General features: G+C 24.0%; 1 protein-coding gene across 1 annotated transcript; it reads right to left on the bottom strand.

The window, feature by feature from the left end:
* Positions 1 to 177: 177 nt before the first annotated feature.
* LOC145832453 (transcription factor Sox-10-like) lies at positions 178 to 27,573 on the bottom strand. Its single transcript, XM_082939769.1, has 5 exons — positions 27,570 to 27,573; positions 27,250 to 27,358; positions 1,569 to 1,648; positions 1,021 to 1,169; positions 178 to 261 (listed from the first exon to the last, which is right to left on the bottom strand). The coding sequence occupies exons 1-5, from the start codon at positions 27,571 to 27,573 to the stop codon at positions 178 to 180; spliced, it is 426 nt and encodes a 141-aa protein (XP_082795895.1).

Raw genomic sequence — 27,573 nt, 5'->3', positions numbered from 1 at the left:
TAAAAGTAAAATTTCTACATTTTATACATCGTATGACATATTTTATGTAATTTTAAAGTGTTAACCTATTAAAAAAGATTAAAGTACTGTCGAACTTGAAATATCTACAAGTGTTTCAAATTTTCAAGTCATTAGTAGTTATATTTAATACTTAAACTTTATAAAAATGTTATATTTTTACCTCCACAGTTTTCCAAGTGTTTTGCTAAGTTCAGCATTGTGTAAATGAGGATACTCATCTGCTAACGCTTTACGGGCAGCATAGAATAACATTAATTTTAAATTTATATTTTTTTACCGGATGTTTAAAGTTTATATTAAAATTATTGTTGAAAGTTTACCCAAGAAGACGTAGGTTAAAGATAAAAAAAATACTTTATTTAAAAAAGCATGAAGACGTTTTAAAATTATAAAAAAAAGTTATCTTAGAAGTTTTATCAAACAAATAAAATTATAGCTATCAGTTTTCAATCGTTTTCAAATAAGATGTAAAATTCTAGTTAATTACTTAGCTAATGAGTAAAAAATAATAATATTCGAAACAACCTTTTTTAGTTTATTGAAAGTTATATAAATTTATTTGTTTAGTGTTTTGTTTTATGTTTGTTTTATTATTCTTATTATTAACTATTATTTTTCTAAAGTAAGCTAAAATTAAAATAATATATATAAATGATATCATGTTTCGTTTAATTTGTAAAATCGTAATCATTTTCGATGTTATTAAAAAGATTAAAAATTCAACTCCTATTTTACAACTTTAGAATTAAAAATATCTGATAATTAAATATAGTATATTGCATTTGATATATCTGTTTAGCTTTCACTTCTACTCAAACTATATAAATAGATAAATATTTCTCTTCCAAAAATTTACGATATTTACTATATAATTCTCATAGGTTACTTTTGTAAAATACAAAGTAACTCGAAGTTAAAAGGAACAGTTTTGAGATTATTTTAACTTTTGTTAAATTTTTGTTCAAAAGTTAAAAAAAAAGGTGTTTTATTTCCTCTTACCTGAGCCCAAACCATGAAGGCATTCATTGGTCGTTTGACATGAGGTTTGACCTTTTGACCTCCGTTCAACTTGGTTGGCATGGCAACCAATGTCCAATCGTAACCCTTCAAAACGTTGCTGACAGCTTCCTTGATGTCGAACTCTTTTTCTCATTGTCCAATTGATCGGTGCTTGCAGTGCCACTTACCTTACAACACAGTTTCTTCTTAACTGCGTAAGTCTCAAAATATTTATCTTTGACTGACGAATTATCATCTTTGTTTCGAAGTAAACTTTAATTTTTGCTTTTAACTTTTACTGAACTTTCAATTGAATTATTTAAGGTGTACGGTGAGCTATTTTCTCGAGCAGACAAACCAAATAAACTTTTTTCTTCCAGTTTCGGTTGTTGAATGTTATTTTTGATTGAACTACAAGGATAACTTAACTTGTTGTTTGAAAACATCTTTTCTCGATTTATAATTTATCTTAAGTTAAAAAACTTTTTTTTTTTTTAATTAATTATGTATAATAAGGTCACTAGCTAATACCAATAAAACATTAAAACTTCTTGATATCTTAAGACACTCAATTGATAGCTGGTACAAGTTTGCTTGTGTCGGGTGTTTTGCTACTCTTCTTCTTTTCCTGAAATTTTTTGTTTGATTTCTATCATTTCTTTTTTTTTTCCTCTTTGGTGGTTTTTTTTTCTTTAAACTTTAAACTCGACGTTTTTGAAACAACTTTTACTTCGTATTAGTGGCTAACTTTCATCATTCATGCTTTAATCTTTGCCATAAAATAATTTAAAATATACATATGTATATATATATGCGTTTATATAATCATAAATTTTATCCAGTGAAAATTATTAGCTTTTAAACATTAAATTTTTTTCATGTTACTTCAAAAAATAAAACCTTAAATTTCAAAAATATCATGAATATAATTAACATTTTATTTTATTGATGTTTCCTGCAAGTTAATTTTCATTGTTTTAGCGAATAACATTAGTTTTTTTCATGTCTTGATCATATTTATAGCTATTTTTAAAAATCAAAAAAATATAATTAGAATAAAACTTTCTAAATATAAACTTCTTAATTGAAGCAAAACTGTTTACTTATTTATAATTTATTAAAGATTGATGCAGATAATAAATTTGCAAAGTATTTTATTCATATTTTTAAAATAAAGTTTTTTAACGTGACTTAGTTTCGACCAGTATAAACATAAGTGTATATCGTATAAACAGCTTGAATGAAAAAAATGGGATACACTGTTTTAAGTTTTGTTATTGAAAAACAAAAATTATAAATAATTTATACTTTAAAAAGTTTTCAAAAGGTAATCTAGTTTAATAATTTTTTTTATAAAAATATTTTTTTCAAGTTTTTGTCGCAATACTATAACACAAAATTTTTAAGTTCACATTAGTTTTTTTTTTTTTAATTTTTTTATTTTAATTTTGGTAAAATAGTAAAAGAAAACTCAAAGCCAAGCTTTTTAAACTTTTAAATTTTTTTACACCAAACACATGTATCTTTTAATAATAACATTTAAAAATATTATTTTTTGCACCTGTGATTACGTCAGTTCCTGTCTGTCAGTTATGTTTAGTTGTAACATTATTTTACACCTGTAATTATGTCAGTCATGTTACTCAGTTGACAGTTTTTAAAAATAGGGACAAATAGATTTGTTGTTATAGCAACAACCCTTAAACTGTGGTCAAAAAGAACATCTGCACAAATTTGTTATGACAAATTATTTTGTTGAAAATATTAATTCAGGAAATGATCGTTTCCTGTCATGGTTTGATATTCGATTTATAATTTATTTATAATTATTATTATTTAAGTTTTTAAAAATTACATGAATCACGCTAATGATTACTTAATGTTTTATTTTAATCCTATAGTTGTAACTATTGACAAGAAAAATGCAATTACTTATCCCTAAAACTTGTTTCCTATAGTTTAGTTTTTTTTTTTCTTAATCAATCTTATACCTACTAAAAACCACGCTTCTACTTTGATCTAAGACATTGTCTGTTACAAAGTAATTTAAATTCTTTAAAAGCATAACGTCTTTTTAGATTAAAATAATTAAAAAAGTACTGTACTAGTAATTCTTTTTTTAACAATATTTAAGACATTTTAGAACACTATTTCACTAAATTAAACAACTGCATACATTAAACTTTGTAAAAGTAAGTTTAAACAAAAGTTTTGTCAGTAGCTGTCTTACAAATCTAAGTTACTTACTAGTTTCATAGTTATTTTAACGGCAAAACTATATTTCTTACAAATTGATAAAATACACAAAAACGAAAAATGTTAATAAAAGAAAAACAAAAGAATCAAAATAAATACTGATATTTACTTCGAATGACTGAAAACAAGCGGGTAAAATTTTTGTTCAAAATCAAAAACAAAACAACTTAGTAACAAAAAACTTTTTCATACATTTTGTTTACACAAACTAACTTAACAAAATCGGCGAAAGTCTGCAGAACAAGTCCGGACTTTCGTTTGCCGTGAGACAAGCTCAAATTTAACAAAAGGGTTGATCATGCCAATTCGATCATCAGACCACAAGTTTCGGTAGACTGAGACCGGTTTCGTCCTTATTAGGACTCATCAGTCAGTCAAAACCGAAAAACTTGTAGTCATCAATCTACAAACGGTTTATCATGCTTTCGCATGAAGCAACCATTTGCTGGCAATGATTAGTGACGTCAGCATTGTCTTTGCCGTGCAACGTTTAAAACATTGTCCACTAGGCAAGACATCTGGTACGCTCGTTTTAGTACAATCAACAAAATCGGCGAAAGTCTGCAGAACAAGTCCGGACTTTCGTTTGCCGAAAGCATGATAAACCGTTTGTAGATTGATGACTACAAGTTTTTCGGTTTTGACTGACTGATGAGTCCTAATAAGGACGAAACCGGTCTCAGTCTACCGAAACTTGTGGTCTGATGATCGAATTGGCATGATCAACCCTTTTGTTAAATTTGAGCTTGTCTCACGGCAAACGAAAGTCCGGACTTGTTCTGCAGACTTTCGCCGATTTTGTTGATTGTACTAAAACGAGCGTACCAGATGTCTTGCCTAGTGGACAATGTTTTAAACGTTGCACGGCAAAGACAATGCTGACGTCACTAATCATTGCCAGCAAATGGTTGCTTCATGCGAAAGCATGATAAACCGTTTGTAGATTGATGACTACAAGTTTTTCGGTTTTGACTGACTGATGAGTCCTAATAAGGACGAAACCGGTCTCAGTCTACCGAAACTTGTGGTCTGATGATCGAACAAACTAACTTAAGTTGTCTACATTTTGACAACTGCCAATTTGCTTACGGTTGATTTGAAGTCAAACTATAAGAGTTTGAAATTTCAAAAAACTATTGTTTAGTTTCTATTCTTTTTTCATAACCATTTTAAAACATTTAAAGAAGTTTAAGTTTAAACATTAACCTTATTTTATATATATATAAATATATATATATTATTTATGTATTTCGTAAACCTAGATTTAATTAATAACTTATTGAGAAACTTTGAAAAACTTTTCTCGGAAAACTTTACCTCAGTAAAAATTTATTACTTTAACTGACACTACAACTACTAATATAGCCAATGAAAATACTTGATATGTGCATATATATAAACTATTTCTTTTGTTAACTATATCATTTTTATTTTAACTAACATTATAAACATTTAAATTTTAAAACTAATCTTTCAATACTTATTTACTGTTCTGTAAAATTTATCAGTATTTTTATTATTGATCCAAAACCTAAATTAGTACATTTATAAAAGCCTTATAGCTTTAAAAATTAGATATACAATTTGGTTTTGGTATGAATCAATCGAACCAAAACCAAATTGTATATCTAATTTTTAAAGCTATAAGGCTTTTAGTTTTTGCTTTGGAAAACTGAGAAGCTAATATGCTTCAGCAAAGTTTTGGATCACATTAGCTTAGTTTTATTAAAAGAAACTAGTATATTTATTTTCATTGATAAAATAAAAAAAAATATGGTCTATTTTACTTTCCATATATAATTTTTTGATGTAAATACTTCTTAAACACGAGAGTCTTTAAGTAACTGTTGATATGTTTTTATTTTTTTATATATCTTGAAATATTTGTTGTAAAAATTCTGAAGTTTTGTGATTTGTAAATTTATCTCAAGCTTATCTGATAATTAATTAACTTTAAGCTACATTTTTTTCTAATTTTTTAGTTATTTTTAGCTCTCTAATAACCACTTTTTAAGCCGCGTGACAACCATGTAAGATGAAATTGCCTAGCAACAAACCTTCTTTGTTTTGCTATTTAGCCTGTCTATAAAATCTCAAAAATTTTCGTCATTACTAGACACTTTAAGTTATGAATTATTAACTTATTTTATGTTCTAATACATTGGTTTTATAATTTTTTTTTATATTATTGTTAAAAAATTAAAATACTTATGTTGTTACTAACAAAAAGGAATAAAAATACCAATATATTGGTTTCTAATAAATAATTAGATATAAAAATTAGAAGTTGATAATTTGTTGTATTGTAGACAGAACTTATCTCTTGCTTTTTTTTAAACTTGAAAAAAAAAATCGTTATGTTAAATTTGAATAGTTTTCTTGTGAAAGTTGTTATATTAACAACTTAATACAAGTTTTTTTAGTAACCTCAAACTATGTGTATCATTTTACACATTTTAGTTTTACGAAAGTCGGGTTTACCCGCTAGATCAAGTTCAAAACTAGCACTAAATTTTAAAATATAAGCAGAAACAGCTGTGGAATACAAAAAATTAGGTATTATAGCCTGTTTAAAAATCAAAAGATTACAAGTGGATCAAAAGGCTTCTGCAAATTGACAAAACAGAAGCTAAATATTTATTAAAGCTCAGATACGTATGTCTTAGAAACACCTGAAAAGTGTTAAGGATTAAATCTTGTTGTAATATTTGCATGTTTATGAAGTAAGAACTTAAATAAGACACCCACTTAGATTACTTTCTAAGTGATACTGTTTAAATCTATAAAGTAATAGTTTCCAAGTGTTTTAAGTTATATTTTTTAATTGGGAGATTACAAAGAGTGGTAGTTAATGATGGGCTGTCAAACCCTTTATCGTTATACGGTGGAGTACCACAAGTTGGTGTAATTTGTCCTTTTTTTTTTAATTTACATTAACGATGTTAGTTCAAACATTGATATTAAAAGTGATATGAGTTTATTTGCAGATGATGAAAAAACTTTTAGTGAGTCAAATATCTCTTTACAATCTACTCTAGATAATGTAAAATTCTGACAATTAAGTAAATCAGACTGTTTGACCCGATCAATCTATTAATCAATATAACTAAGACACTAACATTTGAACATTCTAAGGATTTAGGAATATATTTTTCTTAAAATTTTAAATGCATTAAACACATAAATTGTTTATGTAATGTTGAACAAGTTTCATCTATCAAATATCAAAAAGTTTTAAAATTAATTCAGCGACTATTCTGACAAAGCTATTTAAAATATACGTTCGTCCTAAGCTTGAATACATTACACACATTTGATCACCCTGTTTAAATTAAAAAAAAAACTAAGAAAGTTGAGTCTGTGCAAAGAAATTTTACCCGTTTTATATGTAGTCGTTGCAACATATCTAATATTTCGTATAATGATAGATTGTTTAAACTTGGATCGAAATCTCTGGATTATAGAAGATGAGAATTTGTTTTATTTATGCTTCATAAAATTATTAATGGCAATTATAAGGTTTTTACAGTCAAAAATTTTATTTTTTTCCATAATAAATATTACTTAAAAGGAAATGATAGAAAAATAAAATACAAACACAATTTTAACAACAGTCAGTGACAAGGTTCATTTTTTCACAGAGCAGAGTCTATGTGGAACAAGTTCCCACAGGATGTTGTATCGTGTGAAAGGATGGAACATTTTTGGTTAAAACTAAAAATATATAATTTAAATAGTATAAATATTAGTAAAGTTCATTAACTTTCCTAAAAAACAAACAATTTTTTTCTAAAGTTTTTTAATCAATCTAAACTAACTAGTGCTTTCATATTTTTTTCATTTGTAGTACTAACTAGTTTTATTCTTTACACCTCCCCCCTAAGAGACTATAAATTTACTTTTATTAATTTTGAATAAATGTGTTTGTATGAACTAAGTTATCACCTTTTATATCAAGCAAATAAATTTTAAACTTATTAATTATTTTTTCATAGTTCTAACTTTGTTTAATTATTGGTTTATATTAATTTTTGGTTGAATATAAATGTATTTTATTGTATTTTTATTTTTTCTTTCTGTTTCCTGTTTGAGGGGCTCACGTTTTGATGTCTGAGTCCAACGTTGCACAATAAACAATACAATAATAATGATAATAATAATAATAATATTGTAAATAGTTATTAACTACCTACGTTTCTTAGTGTTGTATAGTCTCTTGGTTAAATGAAGGTTAAAATTATCGCAATGTTAAATGACTGTTAGTTAAAATTTAAAAAATTAAAATAAAACATAGCTACTTCTAGAACTAAAATTACTTTTAGCCATATAGTAATATTGCCTGACTACATTCTACACGCTTAGAGTCTAAAATGATAATTTATTCAAATTTAGTCTTTTCAATAGTACTAAAAGTGAACTTGAAACAAAATAATTATAATTAAAAGTTTTAAAATTAAACAAAAAATTGAAAAAGTGAGTTTATCTATTTGCCTCCAGCTTAATTTCACTTTTTTCTCTACATACACAAAAAAAAAATACTACAATATTGTAAGTATTTATCTAAGTTTTTATTTATTCTATTAAAGGGTTAGAAAAAACAAATTGAGAGTTTGTACGCAAGTTAATTAGTTACCGAATGACTTTTTAGATAGTTTTCGATAAAAACTATTTCTCGTTTACATTATATAAGTTATTACCTTTATAAAACTCCTAATAAATATTTTAAAACGTTGTAATGAATAACGTCAAAACTATTTTATGTAAAATTGTTTTTTGTTAGTGTAGTTTAGTATATAGTTTACCCAATTACACATGTATTAATCGTATGATCAGTAAAACTACCTTTATTTTATTAATTTAAAACTTTACATAAAGCTTTCCACCAAAAGCAAAATATCAATGGTTTTAATGAAAACTCCGACTTTGGTTTTGTTTTTCATAAATAAAAATATATTATAATTAAAAATAATAGATCATAAAAACAAGTTTTTAAACTTTATATAATATATAATCCAGTTCTGTACATGCTTTAATACTCTTTATCTGTTTTATAAATGTCGCACATTATTAAGAAAAAATAATATGCAACTAATGTGTAAAATAAGTTAATAAATCGTTAGTAACTAAACATATTATTTATGTTTAATATTTTTTTTTTCACAAGTTGTCCTTTAAATTTGTAGATATCGAAAAAACAACAATTTTCACATATTAGTTCAATTTTATTTAATAATTGTCTTTTAATTTATATAAATGACAATAATAACGAACTTCAAAGTATTTTTTTTGTGTGAAAATGATTTCATTTCAAATGCATTTACGAAATGTAATACTACATAATTTTGTTTCTTCAAAACATTTATTTAATATTGTTATAGCTACGATGTATTAATATATCTTATAAAGATATATAAATTGCACTTTAATGTCTATTAAGTTGTACTTAATACAAAATTATTACCTGTATTTTCTATAAATAAATGATTTTAATTATAGTAGTTTACATCATTAAAAGTTATTTACAATCTTAATATTAGTACAATATTTTATTGCTAAAGAATTAAACTTAAGAAAGTTACGTTAATCAATTCGCATGTTATTAAAAATAATTTCAAGTTAGTGTAACTGTATTAAAACATTTATTAAACTATTTATAAATACTTGAAACATTTTTTTGGACAATTATTAAAAATAAAAACAAAAGTGAAAGGTTTATAAAAACCAATTTAGAAAGATACACATTTAAGGTTTATAGTTTATTAAATAATTTTGACACTGTTTCGTTATTTCATTAGTCATTTTCAAATAAAATGCTGTGCAAGTTAACTAAAAGTTAGTGTTAAAACAACTAAATATACAAGATAACTTAAATAATAAGGTATATATCTATTAGTTATATAACAAAATTATAAACTACAGTTCATTTACCGTTTACACATGTTTTTATCTATTGTTAAAAGGAAAATATACATAACTAGTCAAAAATTCTTAGTGTGTGGGTAATACCCGGTTTAGTTAATAATTTGTTTGAAATTGGATTATAACTTTTAATCAAAATAGCTTCGCTAATCATGGTCTCAAGTTTGTTTCTACATTCTTTTAAAATATCAAAGTTGTTAACAGTTATTCTTATATCTTTACAAATATTTCAATTACTAATGTGGTCAGATACAGCTGTTTTACCTTTTAGATGTTCATTGACTCCTTCTATGAGTTGTTTTGATGTAATTCCAATTTATTGGATGCTCTTATCCTTAGAGTATTTATTTTCATAGACTACATTGGATTTCAATTCGTCAGGTGTTTTGTCCTTAACTTTGATACTTTAAAAGAATGTAGAAACAAACTTAGAATTTGATCAGCGAAGCTATTTTAATTAAACGTCATAATCCAATAATTGATTATTTTAAAATAAATTGTCAAAAGTACTTAAACCAAAACTTTGTTCTACTGTTTATTGTAGAATGCATAATTAATACTTCTTTTTTATTACAACAAATAACTTTAAGAACCGTGAAATACTAGAATCAAAACAGAAAAATAAAATGTAGTTTTTAAATACATCATTGGTCGAACAATATTTATGCGTGAAACTACTTAAGTACTTTTACTTTTATAACAAAATTGTGCAGTTGATATAACTTAAATAAAATTTATATAAACATATAAATGACATAAGTTGTTTTTGCGCAAACTAATTACACAAAATTGATTAAAAATAGAGTTCAACATAGAAGTATTTTAAAGAATAAAAAATCAATTAATATAAAAAATACGGTTTTTGGTGAACTGTTTATGCAAATTTGCTTAAAGTTGCGTAATACATTAAAATTGCAGCTGTATGAAAATTTTAATGTTGCATTGAAAAACCGCACTTAAAATATCGTCACTGACTATTATGACGTAATTTGGTATTGGAAAATTTTAAATGACAGCTCAATAAAGGAAAATATAAGTTCGTTCTATTTTTAAATACCATAGTATTTACAGTAATTTAACTAGACACCATTAATTTAACACCATTAATTTGAAAACTACTTAACTTACACACCTGCAATATAAATATCGAATTTATAACACTGCATTTAAAATTATATATTTTGAAAAATAACGTAATATTGCTTATATTCAAAACACAAAATTCGGCAAGATGAATTACAAACGTGTTTATTGACAAATTAAATGCAGCTGCTTTAATTTGATACATTTTGTTGCTTAGCAACTATTCATAAGTCATAATTCGTTTTTACAGGATTAAGATGTATAATATTAAGTTTGTTGTTATAAAATTTGTTTATGTACTTAGATATGAAATAAAAAATATTTATAATTGGCAGATTTGTATAGCTAAGTATTTTGTTATAAATAAAATTGTGTTAGGCCATTAGGTATAATTTGTTTTGGGTCCTTTTGCAATCTAATCATTTTTTTAAGCCCGTAATAAAACTAATAATTAAAAAGTATCTTATCAGGGATAAAAACTTCAAATTAACAACTAGTAAGTTTAAACTTTTTCATTTTTAATAATTATATTAATTTTTTCCTTTAGGAACTTATTAAGTTCCAGCTAAACTAAGTTTTTGTGTTTTATAAGTTTTGATAAGATATCTAAAATTAACTAACTTATTAGATGCTTTTAGCTCGAGCTACAATATGGCTCATTTGTCTTGTTACAACCTAAATTTTAAAGTCGTTAGTTTATACTTAGTATTACATATAGAAGAATTAACGATGTAATGTTTATCTTTAAATATCATACCACTAGTAAAACCACTAGTCTTAGAAAAGATAAATTTTATTAACTATTTAACTAAAAACTGTATGCTTAGTAAAACAACAATTTTAAATAGACACATATTAAACACGAATGAAAAAAACAATCTATATGAACTAAAAATAGAAATCTAAGGAGTAGTTAATTTTGTTTTTAAAAACGAATACTTTGTGATCCAGATACAACTTAAATTAATTCAGAATTGATAAAACATTTTTTATAAGCGATAATTTTGTTTAGAATTTTTGCAAAAAGCTCAGTTTAAACTTCACGGGATAAACCAATAAAGTCATCAAACTTAAAAGTAGAAATTGTGCCTTTAATAAAGTTAATTTTTAGTTAAAACATTTAGTTTTATTTAAAACCTAAAAAACACCTTTATAACTTTAAAGAATTTAACTATTAAAGATAAAAATAAAAATTTTTGTAGTATAATAAATCATAGTTTAAATTTTTAGTTACTTGAAGTTATAACGTCTACTTTGCTAAATAGTTTTTACAAATGTTTTATGCATTGTTTAGTAAAAATCCTTAGTCTTAATGACTGTTTCATTTTCTACTTGAGAAAAATACATTATAAATTTTGATAAAAAAAAATGTTTATAGTATGAAAACAATATGGATTATTAAAATGAAAACTACAAACATTTTGTAACATACTCTTTGGATCTGTTAAAAACCATAAAATAGAATTGTATTTGTAAAATGATTTTAAAATAAACACTATTTTTTTAATTTACTTGAAAACAGCTGTAAATTACGAAAAAAAGATCTTAATGCTATAATTTATAAAACAGATTATATGTTGATTTAATGGAATTAAAAAAATAAGTAGACAGCAGCAGTAAATTAATTCAAAGTTCATGTAATACTTTCATGTTTTTTACAAGTAATTTATATTAAGTACTAGAATAAGGTTTAAAGAGTAAATTTTCTTTTTAAAAAGAGAAAACTTGTAAAGGTACAAACTTTCTATAAAAGAAAACTTTGATACAGAAACAAATCCGTAAATTTTACGAACATTATTATTTTTCTAACATAATTTTGACTTGAATTTTTGATATAAGTTTAGTTAATATTTAATGGGATAATCCTATAAAGTTTCAAAACTTATAAGTAGATGTTGATTTTTTTTGATTATTTATGCTTTTAGTTTGAATTAAAACCCATAAAACTACTTTATTACTTAAAAGTTTTAATAGCTTTTTTCGAAAAATTTCATATTCGTTTTTAAGTTGTTTTTTGAAAAATAATTTATTATGTTAATTCTTATATTTAATTTAAAACAGCTTATTGTATATTTTTAATTATGTTTTAAAACATATGTATGCATTGTTTGTAAATATCAGTTGTATATAAATATATATTATTTTAATAAAAACCGTAAAAACTAATTTTGATCAACTTTATGTTATACTTTGTGTAAGTAGCTTTTTAATAATACTAATTAAAACCTACTTTATAAAGTAATAAGTAATAATTTTATCAGTTGTGTAAAATTTTTTTTCAAAATGGTATTGAATCATGATATAGCTTTATGTCAGTCAACGGTTTTATGATAATTTGAATTTTAACATTTCACTGTAAAACTTTGGTGCTTATGTTTTAGTTTATTAATTTTCACTGTTTTTATGTTTTTGATAAAGTTTTTATTCTATTTTTATTATCTAAAGTGTTATTACCAGTGTTATTTGCCATTTACAGAGCTTGAAAACCAAACACATAACTTTCACTGAACAAAAAATGCTTTCGATGTAAGCTTTAATAATATTGTTTAAAAGTATAAACAACATAAAAGATAACAGCCAGAAATATACAGACCTTTCGGGTATGTTTTAACTAGATAAGTATCTATATTTTTTGTAAAAATAATATGAGTACTAACGCTATTTTTTGACGAAAAACGATAATAGCTGTAAATATCAAGACAAATTTAAAGCTTATGTATGTTAATTTAAAACAAAAAAAGTAGTAGCAGTAATTTTAGTAAAAAGCTTTTACAAAATTATGCCTATCAACAGCTGTGAGGTGTTAAAGTATTTGAAACTGCATGACAAATTTGTTTGATTTGGTTTCGAAAAATATTATATAGACACCGACTAAGTATTTTGTGAAAAACTGGTAGACAAAAATTATAAATTATTTAAACTTTATAATTTTGTAATGATATGTAGATTAGCTATATATGTTAGAATCGATTCGAAGAAAAAAAAAATTATTAGATAATGCAATAACTATTTGTTTTGAAACTTAATATTAGATTTAAACAAATATTAAGTAAACAACAAACAAATTTCATTCACATAAAAATTATTGTTTATTAAATGTTATAAATAACTTAAAAAATTTATCTAAAAATCATAGTTTTTTAATAGCTATGGTAATTAGAAAATGTTAAAAAATATTGAATAGTAGTTTATTAACTGTATTAAACTTTAATATATGCAATAAAAGTTTTTAGAACCTTTTTAAGACAGCCGTTTAATAAATATTTTAGTCTCAAATTCCTGAATACCGTTGAAAGCTTGCAACTGTGATGCACTAGTTTTAATAATTTCATCTAAATACAAGATAAATAAAGAATACATTTTTTAGGATTCAAACTGAGTATTTTCTCACACAATTTATCACAATTTGTCTGTCAATTATAACCAGCTTTTAAAGGATAATAAACCCATAAATATGTTGAATTTTTTTTTTTTAAACAGCTATCTTTCATTAATATACAGTTATAAAAGCTTTTAATAACTGTGTCCCAAAAGCGTTTGTTTACTTTTCATGTTATATACTTTTTCCTTTTTAATTAAAACTTATTAAAATAACTTTTCTTAATCTCGATATTTTGTACATAAAGAATTTTATACACCTAAAAAATAGATTAATAGAAAAGTTATGGTGTACTTTTTAAAATGTCTAGTTTTAAATGGAAAATGAAATAAATATTTTAAATAACAAAACAATTTTAAAACTAATTTTAAGCATTTTAATGGATACAAGAATCAAATAGTTAATTATTAATAAGCAGCAAACTTCTATTTGAAGAACTTTTATTTATTTTTTCCACAAAATAACAATTTTCTTATTATATATAATAATATTTCATATATCCATAACTTTTTTAAAATCTTTTAATGAAACAGGACTAGTTTTTTCTGGATATTTTAGTACTAGTATTTACTTTTATCAATGAATTTTTATTTTATACTGAAAGGTTTTATTTAATGAAAAAATTATGTAATTTATATAATGTATTAAAGTTTTTTTTAACTTAAAAATGAGAGAACAGGTCACTATTGCATAAGCGTCACTTTTGCACGAGGGGACACTTAAGCACGGCGTCACTTTTGCATGCAGGGTCCTTTTTGAACAAGAGTAAAAAAATATATGAGATTAAAAACAAGGAAAATATATAAAAAGATTAGTTAATAAAAAATAAATAATAAAATAATCAATAAAATTATTGACTGTGGGTAAGGGTTTGTAGTAATAGTGAAAGTAAAAAAAAAAATTGAAAAAAAAATAAAAAAGTTATCGACCGAAGGTAATGGTTAGGAGTAACATTGATAATAAAACATGTATACCTAATAAAAATTTTCTTACAAAAAAACAAGAAAGTAAAAAAATATAGAAAATAAATTATCAAAAAAAACTATAAAAAACTTATTGACCGAAAGTAAGGGTCATGGGTAATAGTAAAAGAAAAGAAAAAAAAAGAATTAATAAAAAAACTTACACTTTTTTTCAACCTGTGCAAAAGTGTCTCCGTCCAAAAGCGACCCTGCGTGCAAAAGTTTCCCCTCGTGCTAAAGTGACGATCGTGCAAAAAAGTCGCCGTGCAAAAATGTCTCCTCGTCCAAAAGTGACCATTCGTGTAAAAGTTTCCCCTCGTGCAAAAGTTTCACTTCGTGCAAAAGTGTCACCTCGTGCAAAAGTGACACCTACCCAAAAAATAATTGTTTAAGTTAAGGTCAATTTTAAATTTAACTCCAAAATCTTCATTTTAGTTTAAAAGAATATTTACATTCTAACTTTATGTTTAAAAGTTTTTAAGGCTATACATAAAAAAAGTGCAATTATAATAGTTTGAAAAGCATTTTATTTTGCAGAGTTTGTTTAGTGGTGTAATGTTCGTTTTTAATTGTAGATCGAATGTTTAAGATTATATTTTTTATAGATTTTTATAATTTTACTAGCTTTGTTTTTGTGGCCTTTCAGTTGCTTTATAAGTTATGAAAGTTTTATTGTAAAATTAGTGCGTTTATCGTAAAATTTTTTATGTTTTTTTTACTTTAGCTTTACTTGACTTGAGTTATTTTTAGTTAATAATTGTATTCATGAATAATAAAACAAAACTATATAGTTTAACTTATTTTTTTAAATGAAATTGTGATTTTTTTAATATGGCAAACTTAAGAAACTTTTTTTTTTTTCTAGTTTTTTGTTGTTTTGAAAAAAGTACAGAAATCTGAAAGAATTATAAAACTAAAAGTGTTATATAGTATGAATAAAAAAAAAACTTAAATTTGTTTGTTTTTCTATGTTAAACTTATTTTTGTCCAGTTATTGATAATATAGTTAAATTTTCAGTCTCTAACACGCAAAAATTTTTAAGTCTGGCTAAATTTTCCGTGAAAAAAAGAGTAAAACAAAGTAACTTTTGATAAAGATACATCAAAGTCTTTATGAACAAAGAAAAATACCAAATCACCACTAAATAGTGCAAAACTTTTGTAATCGGTCCAAAATTTAGCAGAAAATATTTTTCTACGCTCAATCGATGTTACTTAACGACAAAAAAGTGAGTTGTCGTGGCAACCGATTGTTTCAAGTTGTCATGCAGATTAATACAAATTGCTCCAAATTACTGACGTGTTACCGTTGGATTATTACTAAATGAAATTATTTTATCTGTTGTTACTCGTGCTTAAGTTCTTACCTAAAAAATAAAACTTAATAATAATAAATAACTAAATAAAAGTTATTTTTGAAAAAACGAAACCAATAGTTAAATTAAAATATACTACTTTAATGCGGTAATCAAAAAAATTGAAAAAACAAAATCTTGTCTTTTTAATTAAATTCCTAAACTCTAAAAAACCGCTCAAACATGATATTTTTGTTTTGTTGAATGTATAAAGACTAATGACGAATGTAAAAGGTCGAAAAATCAAGATGTTTCTAATAAAATTGCATTCATAACATCATATTAAGGTAAAGTTTTAGATTTATCATCAACTTTTGTACAATTTTGCATGCTTCCAATTGTAAATACTTAAAAGATAAAGAAAAATTTAAATTTATGTTAAGTTAAGTTAAAAGAAATATTTGACTTTATCCTAAGCTTCTTAAAAAAGTTTTAAAAACCGCATCAGTACTATTTTTTATTAAAATGTTTTAAACAAATTAAACGTTAACTACTAAAAATTTACACCGTAATGAAAGGACAATAAAAAAATTGATAAAATATTTAACAATGTTTTTTTTGAGAATTTGATTTTCTTTTTATTTTTATATAGTTTTGTGCAAAAAAGCATTATAATAAACCAAAACTCTAAAGGTAAATACTTACTTGTTTTTTTTATTTTGCTGAGCTACATAAGTAGTTTGTTTTCTAAACCTCGAGTAAATTCTTTTTTTCACAATTATCTAATAGACATAAATATAAGTAGCTTGTTTAAATTTTTAACTCCCTAACTGAACAATAATTTAATAGCATTATTAAAAAAAAATGCCATAAATGATACAAAAAATATATAAGCTTGATACAGATGCAAAAATGTAACAATTTTTCTGATCTCAATTTTTAAACGTGACTGAAAAGATAACATTAGACGACTATGTACAAAAATAGTTTAATATCAAAACTTTAAGCAAACTATTTAATGTTTTTTATAGAAAATATCGGGAAAATAGTACTTTAAATTAAAAAAGTATATTTCCTTTAATGAAAATGTTGATAAAAGTTTAGAAGTCAACACCGCGATATTATCATTCAAAGTTTGTTAAAATAATTAAGTGTTTTTTCGTAGTTTTCTGATAAACCGTTACAAGCAAACTTACAGCTGCAACTTTTTTTTTGTTTATTTTGTCACCAAACACAATTGTTGCATATTTTAATGGCAACATCAAAACATATCAATTTTTACACCTGTAATTACGTCAGTTCCTATCATAGATGTTACTCAGTTGACAGTTTTTAAAGATTGACTAGTAGCTTTGTTGTTATGGCAACATCCCAAAAACTGTGGTCAAAAAAGACATCTGCACAAATTTGTTACGACAAATTTTTTAGGTTAGTTTTATATCTATAAAGGAAATAAACGTTTCCTGTCACGGTTTGATATTCGATTTATACTTTATTTTTAATTATTAGCGTTTAAATTTAAAATTACATAAATTATTTTGACGATTTTTTTAACGACTGAGTTTTAAGCGTATAATTGCAAATAATACCAAAAATAATTGCATTAACTTACTTTTAGAATTTGAACCTCTTTAATTTAGATTTTCTATTCCTAATCAATATTATACTTATAAAAAATTAAGTTTTTGCTTCTAGCTAAGGCCTTGTCTGTTAATCAAGTGCTATAAATTAAAAAAAAAAGAATGCAGTTAAATCTGAATGGAATCATTCAAAAAATTTCATCAAACTAAAAAACTAAAACTTTAAAACTAAAAAAAAAACGCTTATAATATTTAAAATGTAGTTAACTTAAGTTTTATTTATAAACAAAGCTTGAGATGTTTAACGTAAATTATATTAATAATTGAAACAACCGCCTATATTGAATGAAACTGAAACTAAAACAAAAAAATATAAAACTAAAACGTTAAACAAAATTTTAACCATTAATTACCTAAAGATTTGGTATACTAATAACTAAACTATTTTTATTTTCATAAACACATCTTTAATTTAAACTTTAAAAAAATACTCACTCAAACATAAACAGGATTAGAAAAAAGTAAAAACCAAAACAAGTTCTGAATTCTACTTCAAAATCCTAAGAATTAGCAGTTTCTTTTTTCTGTTCAAAGTCATATACCTGAAGTTATATTAACAAAAGTAATTTTTCTGATATTTTGTTTACCCACATTACTGTTAGTTGTCTAAAATTTGACATCTGCAATGTTTTCTAACGTTGATTGAAGTTAAACGCTAAAAACTTTGTATTTTTATGAAACTACTGTTTAGTTTTGTTTGTCCTTCATACTATGTTCTTATAAACATTTTTCTAGGTTTCTTTTAAGATTGTTTAGATATCATTACGATTTTCGTGAACCTATGATTAACTGAAAAAATATTATGAGTCTTTTATTTAAAAACTTAAGTGAATGAAAACAATAGTTGTTTTAAAACGCTTTTTTGACTAAAAGTTCAGTTTATAAACAGTTAATGTATGCCTTTGTATCAACTTTTTTTTACAACAAATATACTAATTTTTTTTTAGTTGAATTGCGTATTCACATTAATATTTCTGTCTCATTTTGTTTTTTATAACATTTATTAAATTTCTAAAAACAAATTACGATTTTAACTTTTATTAATCTTAACTCTTTTACCCATGAAGAAATAGTATAAAAATTCATTACATTCTGCTTCGATATTTCTATCCTTTAATTGAAAAACTTGTTTCTTTTTCATTTAAAATTGTTTCATATAAAATTGTTCATTTTTAAAGTAGAGAACGATATTTTTGCTTAGTAGGCCATATCTTTCCCTTCTGTATTGGTAAAAGAAGCTATAACTTAAAAACAAAAAAAATCATAAAAAAGAAGTGTTTAAAATTTATGACTCGTTTTCGTATCAAAAATCTTATGTAAAGTGATGAGACCTTTATAAAAACTTTTTTATTTTCCTTTACAACACAATATGTAACAAAAAAAAAAGACAATTCATTCATTATTTAACACATATTAGTTTAATTTTACATACTGTTTTGTATGAACTATCATTAATATTAACCACTAGTCCTAGACCTTTATTGTTAAGATCTTTTTAAGTTTTAACAAAATCGATTTATTGATACTAAGACTGACTTAGTTATATATTTATAAAATTTATACAATTTTTTTTTTTTTAAAACATTTAGACTGAATCATTTAAGTTTATTCAATACAAACTAATCAAATCAAATCAATACAAAAAAAAATCTTTAGCATAGTTTAAAGGACATTTTTGTTGCGTGAATACTTCATTGATTTGAAAATACTAAAGTCTTTAAATAACTATGCGTTTATAAAGTACTTTGAGATATATCTAATAATATCTTCTAAAATGTTATTACTTTTTAACTTCTTATATTAAAATACTTTGGTAATTAATAACTTTAATCTACTTTTTATCTTAGTTTTAAATTATTTTTAGTACTCTAACGACCACGTTTTCAGCCGCGTGACAACCATATAAGTTAAGATCGCTTGACAAAAAACCCTTAAGTTTTTTTTTTTGTTTTATAGCTGTGACAACTACAAAGCATAAAAAAAAATACGAGCTAAAAACATCACAAAAATATTTTTATACTAGACTGTGAAAGCTAGATAAGTATAACTAGGTAATTGTTCAAAGTTTTTTTTTTTTGTCTAAAGTAATAGATATAATATTGTTACTTTTACACTTCTTTATTAATAATTCACAAACGGTACCTTTAAAGCTTATGCACTAAAAAAACTGTTTACATCTTGTTGCTTTCGTTTTGCATTTTTAAAAGTCAGTTTAATCATTTTCACTTAAGTAGTACCATAAAGCTATCATATTAACTTTAAGAATTTTTAGGAGCGTTAGGTATAGTTTTCGTATTATTATTAATAAAAATATATTGTATATATAAAAGTTATGCTTTACCTGGTAAAACCAAAGTTAATTCTCTTACATTTATTATTTAATCCATAACTATTAAGCTTTCAAAAAAACACTTTGTGCCGTGAATAAGTTGCATAAAGCTACTACAAACTTTAAACAAATATGTGATAGGTTACCAAAATTAAGATATTATATTATTTTAAAAATGCATGATACATATATTTATCAAACAATATATTAAGTATAAGTTTAGCTTTAGTTGTTTTACATAAGTGTTGTTTTTTATTAAAACAAAAAGAAGTGAAACACCGTAAGTCATTAAAGTAGCTGCGTACAAAAACAGTTTTTTAAAAACAGCTAATTTATTTTTTTTTCCGGTAAACAGCAATGTAAATTAAGTAAACATTTTAATGGTATGAAACTTTGTCAAAAAGCTTACATAGGGTAAGATTAATTGGTTTTGTTTATAAGTAGTATTTTTAGTACCATTAAAATAAACACATTAGATATACATAATCAAAGTGAGTTTCTGGTTGAAATGCGGCATTTAAAATTACTTTTTGTAATCAGAGATTAGAAAGATCATGTTTAAACACCTAGACTAATTTTAGTATCAAGAAGCCAGATTATCTTACTAAATCAAGTTCATAACTAAAACTAAACTTTTAAGTATAAGCTAAAACAGCTGTTGAATACAAATAGCAGGGGTATTACAGCCTGTTTATAAATAAAAAGATTACAAGTGGATAAAAAGGCTTAAGCGAATTGCAAAACAGTAGCTAAAACTGTATTAAAGCCCAAATACGCATGTCTTAGAAACAGCTGAAAAGTGTTAAGGGCTTAAATCTCAGTGTAAAGTTTGAGTGTTTATGAGGTAATAATTTTGTTTTTGAAGACACCCACTTAGATTACGTTTTTTTTGTGAAATTGTGAATAGCTTTAAGTTATTACTTTCTTGAGTATTTTACTGTCTATTTTCTACTTGAAATTGAACGCTCAATTTGTGAAGACACACAAGACAAAAAAATAACAGTTTACTTCAATCCGCACAACTGCCAGTTAGTAATTTTAATATAAGAAAAAAAAAATACAGATTATACACAAACGTTTTAAACAGGAAAACAAGTTTAAAACAAAACTAAACAGTAGCAACTCAAAAGTATGTTACAGTTACATGTAAAACAACAAAGTAAAAACTAAAAATATATTAATGTTGCCTTTAAGTTTTATCTGAAAAATAAAAGTATACTAAACATTCCCGATCTTTCTTTAATTCAATAAAAAATCAAGAAATTTTTGACATTGGAAAAGAAAAAGGCGCCACTGAGGTTTTAAAATGTTTCATTTTCTGATAATTTATTTGATGTTTTGCTTAACTGCAAATTACTTGTTTCTCAAAATAACATGTTGGAAGTTTTCGAAAAAAACAGCAAGTTATTTGTTTCTCAAAGTAAGAAGTTGGAACCTATCCAATTTTGTTTGATTTACAAACAGCAAAATAAATCAAATCAAATCTTTTAAAAAAGTTAGTTTGTTCAACTGCGTACTATTGAGTTCAACAAAAAGTAATTTTTCAACTTGATAAAAAAAATTACTTATCTTAAACTTGTTGATACTTAATTAAAAATCCTAAATGTCAGTTTATACACTCCTTTATTTAAATAATGAATTGTTATGTAGTTTAATGTTTCTAACTAGTTTTTTTTTGCTTAAACATGTGCAAAAAAAGAACCTAAATAGAACTTAAAATTATTGTTATATATAATAACTAATTCTATTACTAATGTATGTATATTTAAGGAATAAAAAAGCAAAAATATTGAAGTTTATACAAAATCAGTTCAACAATTAAAAAACTAGTTTAACATTAAATTTCAAATGCTTATAAGTTTTGTTTTTCCATTCGAAGCGATCTGAATATTCTAGTTTATTTTTTTGCACTTATACTAATATCGATTTCATAGCAATAATTTGCTTCAAAAACTTATAATTTTCAAATAATGTTCCAGACACAGCACTAGATTTTAAGTATTATACCAACTACTTTTAAAATTAATTTCATCATAACACGTTATACATTATATTGAAAATGAACTTATCTATCGAATTAGAAGATATTCATGGTTACGATATCATAAACCATTATAAAAACTGTTAGCTTACAACAGGTGTTAATAAACTTTGAAAGACTAATACGTTTTTTATAATCTTGATACTGTGTAAAAAGTATAGATAACAGTAAACAAATTTTCTAATGGGTATTTAGGTATTAGGGTAATTTTCTAGAAATTAGAAATTACCTCTATTTACTTGTACGCACTGTAAATGTTTTTTGTTATTTTTAGTTCTCTTTAAAAATAGTTCTTAAACTAAAGTGACATCTGAATGAGATTTAGTTTTAGTAGAACAAGCTTTTCTTTGTTCTTTTTATTTATAGGTTTTATTTATTACGTAACAAATATCAGGTCAAACACTTTATAAAAATTTAGCGATTGCCAAGATCTTAATTAAAAATGTCACTGTCTCTTGGTTAAATGAAGGTCTAATTTGTTGTCAATGTTAAATGATGATTAAATAAAACTTTTAAAAACTAGCTTATTCTTTAATAAAAGTTACTATTAGTCTTTTGATTTAATTTTGTCTAACTAAGTTCTATATTCTTTAAAGTCTAAGAAGAACTTTTTAAAAAAAGTATTTATGATATTTATATAGTTCGATTTGCAACAAAAAAATTATCGTTAAATTTTTTCAAACATAATGACAAATTTGATTATTATTATTTTTTTAATTTATATTTTTTTAGTTATATTTTCTTCATCATATATAACACATAACTTAGTACTGTAATAAGGTACATATTAAAAACTTTTTTATTACATTTATAACATATTTTAAATAAGAATAAATTAAAAGTCTCAATACAAACTATAATGTTAACCGAATAGTTTTATGTAGTTTTGTAGAAAAACTTTTTCTAGCTAATAAGCTTTATTTACGTAATTTTATAAATTTTATAATTTATATCTATTTAAATTAAAATAAATAAGATGAAAACTATAGTTTATTTACATCCTTAAGTTGTTTGTTGTTAATGTGTTTTCGTTGTATAATTTTCCTGATTACATATGTTTTAATCGTATGACTAGTAAAACTACCCTTACTTAAATAGTTTAAAATTTACTTGAAGGTTTCATCTTAATATAAACTTCAAGTATTTTTTACTTATGATCTCTACTATATTTTACATAAAAACATAATTGAAAAAATGTATTTTCAAATAATGTATATCATAAACCACAATTCTTTACACATTTTTTGTATACTCTTAATCTTTTCAGGTTGTTCGTGTAAAATTCAAACATAACTAACTTAGTAAGACTGTTTATTTTAAGTACTTCTAATTTGTATTAATGACAAAAATTTCAAACACAGCAACAATTTTCACAAACCCTTTGAATTTTATGTAAACAGTTGTTTTTTATTTTACAAGAATAACAATAATAACTAACTTCAAAGCAATTTTATGTGTGAAATTGGCATGTTTATTTAAAAGCGTTTATGAAAACCAATATTACAAAAATATTACTTTTTAAAAATATGTATGCAATATTGTTGTAGCTACGATAATTTATTATATAGTTATAATGACATAAAAACTGTATTTTCTTTTCTATTAAGTTGAACTTATAATAAAATTGTTACCTAGGTTTCTATTTTGAAACTGTTGTGAAAATAGTAGTTTACATCATTGAAAATTGATCATTATTTTGTCGTTACAAAACAAATGCAAGCTTAATGTTTTATTACCAAAAAATAATCTAAGTTAGTGGTCGGTAGTTTACTTCTCATCTCAATAAAAAAAATACAAAAGATTCAAAATGAGTTTAAACATTAAAATTTAACTGACATTAAAAATTTGAATAACTGTTTTGTAGTTAAGTTAAAATTAGGTGGTTTATTAAAAAAGTTCAACTTGGTAAACAAGTATTTAATGAATACAAAGTTATATAATTAGTAAATTACATGTTTTGCTGCAGAAATTTTCTGAATTTTTATTTTTTATAGATTTTAACAATGTATCTATACAAATAAGATAAAAAATTTAAAGCTGTATTGATTATAAATTAAGGTTACTATGAAAAATTTCTTACTAGAGAAAAATCCTCAAAGTACAAATACTAAAGTAGTATAAATTATAAGATTTTGAATAAAGTAATTATGGAAATTTAAAACAAGTTTGCGTAGTATATTGACACTGCAGATGTATAAAAAGTTTAATGTTACTTTGAAAAGCCGCACTTAAAGGTTCGTCACTGACTGTTATGGCGTAATTTGATGCTGGAATATTTTGAATGACAGCTCAATTATGTAGTACATAAGTCCGTTTTAACTTTTTGTCTCATACTTTAGGAAATCTAAGTAAAAGTTTTGGTGCACACAATGATTATAGTAATTATATATGCTTAGATATAACTTTGTTTAATTACACACTAATTTTGTTTTTGTTTTTCCGCAAGATTTTAATGTAAGTCTATAAAAGTGCTTTTGTGTAGGACCTATACTATAGGTTGCTTAAAAGAAGTACAGTATACTACCGCTTAAGTACGCACTTTTTTTGGTACGCATCACGCCTTAAGTACGCACTTATCCAGAAAGACAAAGTAAAGGATGTTATACAAGACTGACATTGACTTTTTATATTAAATGTATGTATTAATTATGTAGAAGCTTTTTATAGTTAAAATAAATCATTTTGCAAATTAGAATTATGTATTAATGTTATTTAAAATAAAAAGACTTGTTTATTTGGCTTAATTATTTGGTGGATAGTTGTAAAAAGGAAAACAAACAACTAAATTTCATATTACACTGTGTCATCAAAAAGTACGCAGTATCGTGCTAAGTACGCAATTTTTGGTCGGGTTCAATTTGCGTACTTAAGCGGTAGTGTACTGTACTTGTATAGAAATTGATATGAGAAGTATGTGAATTTTGTTTATAAGTATAAATATAGTTTGTTTGGTAGTAGAAGTTAATCTAATTGGCTTTTTGATTCACTTGTAGCTTTTAATCAGTTTGTACAAACGAAAAATAAATAAGATATCTGTGAAAATATTTTTAAAACATAAACCTCACATAATAATTAATATTTTTGATCTGTGTTAAAATCAATGTATTATGTATTGCTTACACAAAATAAGGTTTCATCATTGTTTGTTTTATACGGAGAGGCTTAGCTTATTTTATCAGTTATTAAACTTTAAACATATTAAATGAAAACTTTTCTCACAACATTTGTAATTTTAATATATTTTGATAACAGTCGTTCAAATGTATTGCTTCACTTACAACGTGGCAAGTTCAACAAGTAAATTTTCAAGATATAAAATCCACTGAACGATATATGATAAACTATTTGTGCCGCGTTAATAGATAAAAAGTTTTATGTTAAAGTATAAATATGTCTGTATAGAAATAATGTTTATATATATTCTTAAAAATCAGTATGCACTTAATAGCTTAGTTTTAAAGATAACTTGCTAAAACAATTTTAAACGTTATGCTTTCGAATATAGACACTTGATTGCTAAGAAGAAGATGATCTATAATTTAAGAAATAAATAGTTCTGAATGATGAATGAACTTTTTTTTTGACATTGCAGATGTCATGCACGAGCAGTTATTTCAGTTTGCTCACAGCTAATCTAGCAACAAATTCAGTAAAGTCTCTGTTTAGAACTTTCAATCAGCAAATTTATAGTAAACTACGCAAAATTACTACGTTGCTCTTGATTTTAAACTTTTGCTACATATAAAATTTTGAAAACAACTACAATTTTGTAAATTTCTGGTAAAATATAATAAAAACATGAGTAAAAACAATGTAATATCATTTCATACTATACAGTAAAAGTTTGTTTTCATTTTTTTCTACTACTTCTCAATTTTAGGTTTAATTTAAAAGAAATTTGTAGATTTATTAAAAGTGAAGTTTGTAAAAAATCTTTTTCGTTAGATTATAACAATTTTTTTTAATAATCTTAAAACAACTAGAACCTCGCTAACTTAATAAATACCCTGCTAATTAACAGACTTGCTCTAATTTTAATATACAAGCCATTTTATACATTGTAGTTTCAATGATATTTAGTATAGGCATTAATTCATAAGCTTTACAAATACCTTAACTTTTAATAAACACAACAAAGGCTAAAACTTTAAATTAACTCAGGTGTACTTATTTTATACCTGGTTTATGGTTACTTATTTACGTCTTATTTGTATTAGTGTATAATTTGATAACTTTAAATAATAAAACTGTTTAAATATTATTTTTTTTATTCATAGATTGTTACAAACGTTTTTACAATTATATATTTAATTTGTATATGTGTTTCTGCTAAGAATTAGTTTTTTATGAAATATTTCTTATTTTTTAAATACTCTGCAAAAACTAATGTTTGAGATAAATAATAAACTACTAAATTACCAATTTAAGTGATCCTTTAGTTTATTGAAAAACTAAAGAAGTATGATAGTTGAAATGCATATGTGGGATATAAGTTTGATTTCTGTACTCAAAGATTTTAAAATAAAAAAAATATATATTTAACTTTTTTTTGCAGTTTTTTGATTATACTAAGTTAACTTAGGGACTTTTCAAAATCTTAGCTGGTTGTTTTACTTTAAATAACTTTTTAGAACTTCCGTAAATTTTATATTTAAAGACTTTAAGAATATTAGAATTTTTTATATATTTTAAATCATAGATATCAATTTTATGCCTTATATATTTACAAATTTAAGTAATCCTTTGGTTGTTTGAAAAACTAATGAAGTATGATATTTGAAATGCATGTTTAGAACATAAGTTTTAGCTTTGTACACAAGGTTTTAAAAACATAAGTAAAAAAAATACTTAAGTTTTTTTTGAAGTTTTTAGATTCCAGGAGTTAACTTAGGGACATTCAAAATCTCATGCTGTTTTTTTTTTTAACTTTTCATAACATTTTTTTTTTAATTTACGTTATAATTATACATAAAGTTTTATACTATTACAGGTATTGAAGTTTATTGTAATAAGTTTTTACATTATTTCTTGTTAAATTCTCCAAAATTTTTTTATTTGTTTTTAGTTTAGAAGTATAATCAGCATTCGAGTTTTTACTACGACAAGAAAAACAGGAAAAAAAATTGTGGCAGACCACTGTAAATTTAAAAAGTGTACTAAAAGAAAAATACCATCCTTTATATCATTGAAAATGTGGCAGTAACCTCCTTATCTGACACAAATGTTTTTGAGTACAGTACTTACTTGAATTAATTTTGTTTAATTACGTTTATTGCAACTAAACTTATGATTAAAACTTATTTCAGATAATTAAAGCATACGAACTCGTCATGGTACTCCCAAATAATTCCAACAGATTGTTTAACATGCGCAGTGTTGCAACATTCTTCATCATTTTCGCCCTTTTTTATTTCGGGCATGGGTTGGAATGGTTCTTTCAGAAATTAGGATTGATTCATGTAGTTGAACCATTATCGAAGATCATACAGTTGTTAAGAATCCTCTCACAATAGAAGTGATATTGATCCCAGAAGCTTCATTATAGTTCTATTAAATTGAGCTTGAGACTAAACTAGCTTCGCTTTTTTTAGTTGTTAATAAACATTATAGATGTTATGAATTGTGCCTTCTGTTTGCTTACTTACCCAT

The sequence above is a fragment of the Thalia democratica genome, chromosome 3 (genome assembly GCF_965202585.1).
Source record: "Thalia democratica chromosome 3, ktThaDemo2.hap1.1, whole genome shotgun sequence".
Classification (NCBI taxonomy): Eukaryota; Metazoa; Chordata; class Thaliacea; order Salpida; family Salpidae; genus Thalia; species Thalia democratica.
The sequence above is the reverse complement of the archived record's forward strand: the minus strand, read 5'-3'. Positions and strand labels throughout refer to the sequence as shown.